The sequence below is a fragment of the Chrysochloris asiatica genome, unplaced genomic scaffold, assembly GCF_000296735.1.
Source record: "Chrysochloris asiatica unplaced genomic scaffold, ChrAsi1.0 scaffold00183, whole genome shotgun sequence".
Classification (NCBI taxonomy): domain Eukaryota; kingdom Metazoa; phylum Chordata; class Mammalia; order Afrosoricida; family Chrysochloridae; genus Chrysochloris; species Chrysochloris asiatica.
In genome coordinates this window covers 698,608-706,095 of record NW_006408701.1, presented here as the reverse complement: position 1 = coordinate 706,095, position 7,488 = coordinate 698,608, and the positions used below count along the sequence as shown (strand labels likewise).

The following is a 7,488-nucleotide window of genomic DNA, read 5'->3' as shown; positions in this document are numbered from 1 at the left end:
TCCTTGGAAACCCTATACAGGGTTGCTATGGGTCAGAACCGACTCAATAGCACTTCACAACAACAACAACATAGGACAGAGTAGGGTTTGCAAGAAGATAACTCTTTACAGAAGCACACAGCTACATCTTTCTTCCAGAGAGAAGTTGGTGGGTTTACCTGTAAACAAACTTTTAGAGAAGCAGCAGTTTGAAAAGGATTCCAGAAGATTCTTTGCAATGCAAATACCCACCCTACAGCCAAGTTTTTGGAAGGCCCTTTTCTAGGGCTTGAGGGTTTTTATCTCCATTTCCTTGTGTGAGAAACCTTGTCTATACTGACAAACGCTCAAGTAATCCAATCTGTACTCACTTAGCGAGAGTGAGGTTTTCTTTATTCGATTTTGCAAAATCGGGCACCCAGCCCCGTAGACATGGGCAGATGTGCCACATTTGTCGTTGTTGTTGTTAAGTGCCGTCGAGTCGGTTCCGACCCATAGCGACCCTGTACAGGGTTTCCGAGGGTGTAAATCTTTACGGGAGTAGAAAGCCTCATCTTTCTCCCGCGGAGCAGCTGGTAGTTTCGAACCGCTGACCTTAAGGTTCGCAGCCCGATTCATAACCACTACGCTACCAGAGCTGGCCCTCCACAAATGGTTTTTATTCTTGTCCGTAAAAGTCCCTCCTCCAGTTCCAGTTCTCCATATGCAATTCTATGGTACATCCCATTTTCCCTCCCCCCAGAGAAGCCAAAGTGGCTTAATGGCTATATTTTTATTTAAATGTCCTAGTCCCATAATAGCCTGCTTAAATCAACCATGTGCCTGCCAGGTCTTGCAATCTCATGAATTCCTGAAGATGGGCCACAAGAGAATTATTTCTCACACCTTGGAAGGTAGCAGGCCAGCAGCACTGTCTTCTTAGCTTTAGGTGGGTCAGTACTATCCCTTCAGCTTTCCACTCCTTGATGTCAAATGCCAAAGACCCTGCCCACTGGGGCACAGTGTGTGCAGCAGGTGAACAGTTGCTAAGTAAAGATGTAATGAGTAGCTAAGGAAGCATGTGGCTTTGGTCTCTGGCAACCAAGTTAAGCAGGGGCACATGTGTCATGGGTCTGTGGTGCTGGTCAGGCGGTGCCTTTGCCATTTGGGGGCTGGAACCAGAGATATTACTCCTGCTGATAGTGACAAGGAAAATTAATAGTCCAGGAATTCTCCCATCCTGCATTCTCCTTGCTGGCATTTTGATTTTAAAATATATATATTGCTGCAGCTGTTTGCATATTCTGGAAGTGTGTGCCTGATGTGGTTTGGTGTTTATATAGATTTGGGGTTGCAGAGGGGAGTTTCCAGAGCAACGGAAGTAACTGCTTGTCCATCAGGGTTCATTTTGAAAATGAAAGTCTGAGATCCTAGGGGCCCACTAAGGACCTGGCCCTGGTTTCTGAAGGCTCAGCAAAAGTCAGGAGTGACTTTGGCCAATTTGCTCAGTGAACCGAACACTTGATCACTTTTTTTTTTCTTCTTTTTAATGAATTGTCAAACTCCATGAGTTGCTTTTGAAGTTCTGCAGATTCAGACTGAGGCAGCAGTGTGAGAGTGAGTATCAACAATCAGGAATCAGACAAGCCCCTTACCCCAAAGACACACAGAATCCACCCCATCCCTAACACCTACACAATCATTTCCCCAGGCTGCCAACCCAGAACACGGTAACAAAGATTTCTTGTGCTCCTACTGGGTGCACAAGGATGGCATGACAGGAGAGAAATACAATACCTGGCAGTTTAGTCTGGGCTCCAAGTGAATAGTAGAAATGGAGGGTTAGGGGGAGATGACATTGGGCTGGGGTAATCAGAGCAGGTTTGCTGGAGAAAGTGGAAGCTGAGGGCAACCTTGAAGTACAAGGAGAACTTTACTAGACAGAAGTTGGGAGGGAGGGAGTTTCAGGTAGGAAAGGGCAAGTTCAAGGTATGATCAGGTTAAGACAAGTCCATCTGTTTGGCTGGAATTTGTGGCTTGTGTGAGTGACTGGCAGTGGCTAAGCCTGAAACTAATGTCAGTCCCTCTGTGCCAGGACAAAGGCTATGGAGTCAGACAGACCTGCTCTGCCACTTCCTGCAGAGTGACCTTGGGCAAGTGGCCTCTGCAAACTAGAGCTCTTGAGGTCATTGGGAAGATGAAAGGAATTAATATATGTAAAGCACGGAGCACAGTGTCTGGTACACATGCCATTGAGTTGGTTCTGACTCATAGGGGACCCTGTATGGGATTTCAAAGGATCAGCTGATGGGTTTGAATCATCGACCTTGCAGTTAGCAGTCCAGTGCTTATCCTACAGCGCCATGCCAGTACATAGAAAATGTTTAAAATGAGTTACAAATACATAGGGTATCCTGAAAAAAAAAATGCTCAGGATATAAGCTGGGCCCCCAAATGTGAAGGTCACCAGGGTTGGTGTAAGGAGCCCCGGTAGCATAGTGGGTTACAAGCTGGGCTGCTAACCAAAGGACAGTAGTTCAAACCTACTAGTGGCTTCAAGGGAAAAAGATGAGGTTTTCTGTAAATAAAGATGTACTGCCTCCAGAACCCTACGTAGGGTCGCTATGAGTTGGAACCTACTCCACGACACACAATCACCACCACCACCAACAGGATTGGTGTGGAGTCCTGGTGTGGCGCTGTAAGATAAAAGCTGGACTGCTAACTACATGGTCAGAATTTCAAATACACCAGTTGCTCCTACACAGGGTCACTATGAGTTGTCACCAACTCCATGGTACTTAACAACAAGGGTAGGTGTAAGGCAGTGCAATAACTCATGATGTCACCCTCTCCCTGCATGGCCCTCTTCCCTTACCAGATCATATAGAATCATAGAATAACATGTGATAAATGTAGCTGTCAATTGCTATATGAACACTAACAACAAAATTACTTTGTAAAATCATACATTATTTAGTTACATTATAAGTAACTGAGCAGAAGCCTTTTTAAATGTTTCTTCTTTTCCTTTAAGTATTACTTCATTTTCAGAAAGCTTATTGATAAAAGTTCACAAATATTATCACACTATGGCAACTCGAATACCAGCAAATTCAACAAAATCAGAGACAATAAATACACCTGCAGCAATGTAACCACAAGGGAATGCTTTTATTGAGTGCAGATGAAACCAGGTGATTCAAAGCATCATCATCATTATTATTGGAATAATGACAGCTCAGACTAGAGGCATTATTGTTGTGTGCCGAATAGGTTCTGACTCAATAGTGACCCTGTATAGGGCTTCTGAAGGAACTCTGGTAGCCTAGTGATTACAAATCAGGCTGCGAACCGTAAGGTCAGCAGTTTGAAACTACCAGCTGTTCCCCTAAAGATTTACAGCCTCGGAAACCCTATACAGGGTCACTATGAGTCGGAACCAACTCCACAGCACATAACCACCAAGACCATAGGGTTTCTGAGGAGTGGCTGGTGGGTTTGAACCAATGACCTTACGGTTTCCTAGAGCACCACACCAGGATTCTGACATGAGGCCTTAAAGGTGCAAAAAGTAAATTAGCATAGAGTTTTAGCTTTGTAGGACTATTGATGCCTGTAAATTGGTCTTAGGAAAATGTCTTTGTTGTTATAATGAACTATATAGGGCTGTTTTTATTTTGTTTTAATATTAAACTTCAGCCAAAACACTGTTCAGAAATTGAATAGTCATTTTGGTATCACCCCCCCTCTGACACTGTCACCTGGTGTTATCCACACACCCTTCTCACCCACCCTAGTGACACTACTGTCAAGGAGGACAAGTCATTGATACCTTCCCTCATTAAGCTGCTCTGGTGGCATAGTGGTTTTGAGTCAGGCTGCTAACGTCTAGGTCTGCAGTTCAAAACTACCATCTGTTCCGCAGGAGAAAGCTGAGGTGTTCCTGCTCCGGTAAAGATTTACAGCCTGGGAAACCCTATACAGGGTCACAATGAGCCGGAACCGACTCTATGGCACATAACCACCACCATCACCTTCCTTCATTGGTTCACATTGAAACAGTCCCCAGGCTTCCTGCCTGTGTCACAATCATCTTACTAAACCACCGCCTTAATCATGGGCATGTCCCTCCCGGGCTCAAGAACGAACCCTCAATGGCTCCCAGTTGCTCCTAGACTGAACTCCTTAACAGGGTCATGGTAGGGGTGGGACAAGAAAGAGTATTTATTGAGGGAAGGGAAGTGCAAAGAGGTGACAAGTATTGGAGGTAACAAGATAAATAAGATCAAATACCTTTATCTTTGAAAAGCCCTGAAGCTCTGGCTTCCCAGAATTCAGCAGGTCCCGCAGGGAAAGGGCAGGGTTGTGTCTCTGGAGAGGACAGGGCGTTCCCTTGGCCTCTGGCTCAGGTTCACCTGTCCCTCTTCTCCAGCCAGCCCAGGAAAGGTGAAAGAGGAGGGAGAAGAGCTCCGGAGCAGAGCTGGAGCCTCGGGAGAGCTGGGGGAATAACCCTTGTCAGTTCCTGAATGGTCTCGGGTTTCTTAGCTGGAATCCCCAGCAGCTCTGGGCGCTGCGGGGTCAGTCACATGAGGCCGCCGGGCCGCCTCCGTGAATGCTAGACGCGGGACAAAGGCGACTTGGGGACAAAGTGCAGGGAGACTCGAAGAGATAAGAGGGAAGGACGAAGGAGGAGGGGGGCGGGGAGCAGGCGCCCCAGAGCTCCGGTTAGGTCTTCGGCTGAACTCAGCCGAGGGGAAGTGGGCGCCCGCGAGTCTCCTTCCCTAGCTGGTGCGAAGATGCCGGTGGGACTGCCTGGCTCGCCTGGCTCACCTGGCCGCTTGGGGCGGGGTGCCGGCACCAGGGGGAGCTGCAGGGCATCGGGAGCTTGGACGCCCAGAGCGGGGCTTGCCTGGGGACTGGGCCAGAGCGCCCAGCCTCCACACCCCACCGCCCCGGGACCGGCCCTCCCTTGCCTGCGGGGCCTCCCTCCCTCTCCTCCCCTCCCTCGCTCCCGCCTTCCCTCCCTCGGAGCCCAATTGCTCAAGCTGCTTCCTTCCCCAGCTCCCGCGCCAGTTCCTCTCCCAGTACGGCCCGGGCCGGACAGCAAGCGGCAGACCGAGACCCGGACCGGGACGTGCTGTAGCCGCAGCGGCGGAAGCATGGCCCAGCCCCCAGGGACCCTGAGCCGGGCTCCCCGGGCCTCCTCGGTCACCCCGCTGAGCCTGCGGAGCGCCCCGCAGCCCCGTCCCTCGAGAATGGACACCGGGAGCTTGGGCGGGTACCGAGCGGGCGCCGCCGCTCAAGCCCGGGACTCCTTCCACGGCTTCGGGACGCTCTCGGGAGCAGGCTCCGCACGCCGACGGGGAGCGCTGCGCGAGCTGCTGGGGCTGCAGGGGGCGGCGCCCGCCGGGTGGCCGTCGGAGGAGCGCGCCGAGGAGCCACAGGGCGGGCCGAGCGGCGGCGGCGGGCTATGCATGGACCCCCGGGAGCACGCGTGGATGCTGGCTGCCGCCGAGGGCCGCTTTGAGGTGCTGCGGGAGCTGCTAGAGGCCGAGCCGGGGCTGCTGCTGCGGAGCGACCCGATCACAGGCTACACGGTGCTGCACTGGCTGGCCAAGCACGGGTGCCACGAGGAACTCATCCTAGTGCACGACTTCGCCCAGCGCCGGGGGCTGGGGCTCGATGTAAACACCTCGGGTAGCGGCGGCCTCACGCCCCTCCACCTGGCGACCCAGCAGGGCCACGACATGGTCATCAAGGTGCTCGTGGGCGCCCTGGGTGCCGACATCATGCGCCGTGACCACAGCGGCCACCGGGCCTGTCACTACCTGCGGCTCAACGCTCCCCAGGGTCTGCGGGAGCTCTTGGGGGCTGAGGACTGTGAAATGGTAGGTGGCCACGAACGCGACAACTCTAACAACAACAGCAGCGGCGGCGGCAGCGCCTGGATCCTGCGACGCACCCTGAGCCCAGCGGGCGCGAAGTCAGTGGAGACAACGGCGAGAGCAGCGGCGCCGGCTGCCAAGGAGAAGGATTCCGTGGGTTCCCGAGTGGCACAAATTCAGGGCCTTCTGCGCCAAGTGTTTCCCTTCTTCCAGGACCGTTGAGGGCGATGGAGCCTGGAGAGCGCAGAGCGGCCCCGATGCTGCTGGAAGCCTTGGTACTGGAGTCTCCCGGGTCCCACTGAGAGGGCGATATCGCGGACCCAGCTCCTGCCATAGCCAAGCGCCAAGTAGTCTAGGAGCTCTCCGGGTCCGGGCTGAGCTCAGATACCTGTCCCGTGCCTCCTGCGGCCACCGGCTGGGAAGAACCCGTGCCAGAGCAGTTCCCATTCGCTCCCAACCAAGAGAAAGCGAACCACGGACCAGGTCGTCCCAGCGCTGGGTCCCAGAGTTGCCTTGGGTGAAGGGATTAGGAGCAGGGTACATGGCAGGGCGAGGAGTGACCCTTAAGTTTCCAGCAGCCATTTCTGGGCAGTCGGAAGCTCGGGTTTATTGGGAAACACTTGTTAGAAGAATGAGTTAAGACTGTAAAGTACAGAAGCAGAAGTCTCTAACTGCATGTCGAATTTGGCCATAAATGAGTCAGATTGTGCCCATAGAGTTGGCCTCTGGAGACTTGCCCTTTATCTATACCTATTCTAATGTATGTTAGAAAGTATATTACAAGCCTATTAAATTGAGACATGTTTTCATTCACATGAAAAGATGCCCTTTGAGTACCTTTTTTTCCCCTCCTCCTTCCGTTAACTACAAGGCTGAAGCTGCAAACTTTGCAAGGAAAAGGTTACCAACCTGTGGACACGTGGTTCTCAGCTAGTGGTCCCAGGTAGGCTCTGGACGGGATGGGGCTGAGCAAAAGAAGTCCACTGAAGGGAGCCACTTCCACCTTGGCTGAGTAAAGACACAATTGATAACGTCTTCCCTTCACCCCCATCTTGGACATCTAGGTCTGATTTCTGTCACAAGAGGAATTCTGTGCCAGGCAGAGGGGTGGTAAAAGGGAAAGGTCTCCACATTTTCAAATCTGATATTTCAGTGAGTCAAAAAATTTACCTCAACATGTGCCTGCTAATGAGACACGCTCACTTGCACTGTGTTTTCATGGTAGAGTTTTCACCCATCACCACTGTCTTTTTTTTTTTTTTTGTAATTTGGAAAATTGCTTCAATTCAGAAATAGTATCATACATTGAGGTAAAACACAGGAGGGTTGACTCAGAGTGAAAGGAGGGGAGAAGCTTAATCTCTGCTTGGGGGGCCTATTTGCCCTCTTTGTTGCCCCCTCTGTGCTCAAAACTTTCCTGCATTCCCTAAATAACCCATTAGGTTCTTCTCACTCTCAAAATGATCGAAACCCTTCCTACCGATGGCTTCAGCCTGCCCTGTCTTCAGGAACTATGCCTTACGCATGTTTACATGGTTGTTGCTGTTAAGTACTGTCGAGTCATTTCTAACCCAGAGCCACCCTGTATAGGGTTTCCAAGGAGCAGCTGGTGAGCTTTACAGTCCAGTACATTAACCCACAG

The 7,488-nt window shown here is 51.4% G+C and overlaps 1 protein-coding gene across 1 annotated transcript; it reads left to right on the top strand.

Annotated features, from left to right (window-relative positions):
* Nucleotides 1-5,120: 5,120 nt before the first annotated feature.
* Nucleotides 5,121-6,068, top strand: SOWAHD (sosondowah ankyrin repeat domain family member D). Its single transcript, XM_006872094.1, has one exon. It carries the CDS (start codon nt 5,121-5,123, stop codon nt 6,066-6,068), a length of 948 nt encoding a protein of 315 aa, XP_006872156.1.
* The last annotated feature ends 1,420 nt before the right edge of the window (nt 6,069-7,488 follow it).

Coding starts and splice junctions, on each gene's coding strand:
- SOWAHD (XM_006872094.1), top strand. CDS start 5,121: ATGGCCCAGCCCCCAGGGACCCTGAGCCGGGCTCCCCGGGCCTCCTCG.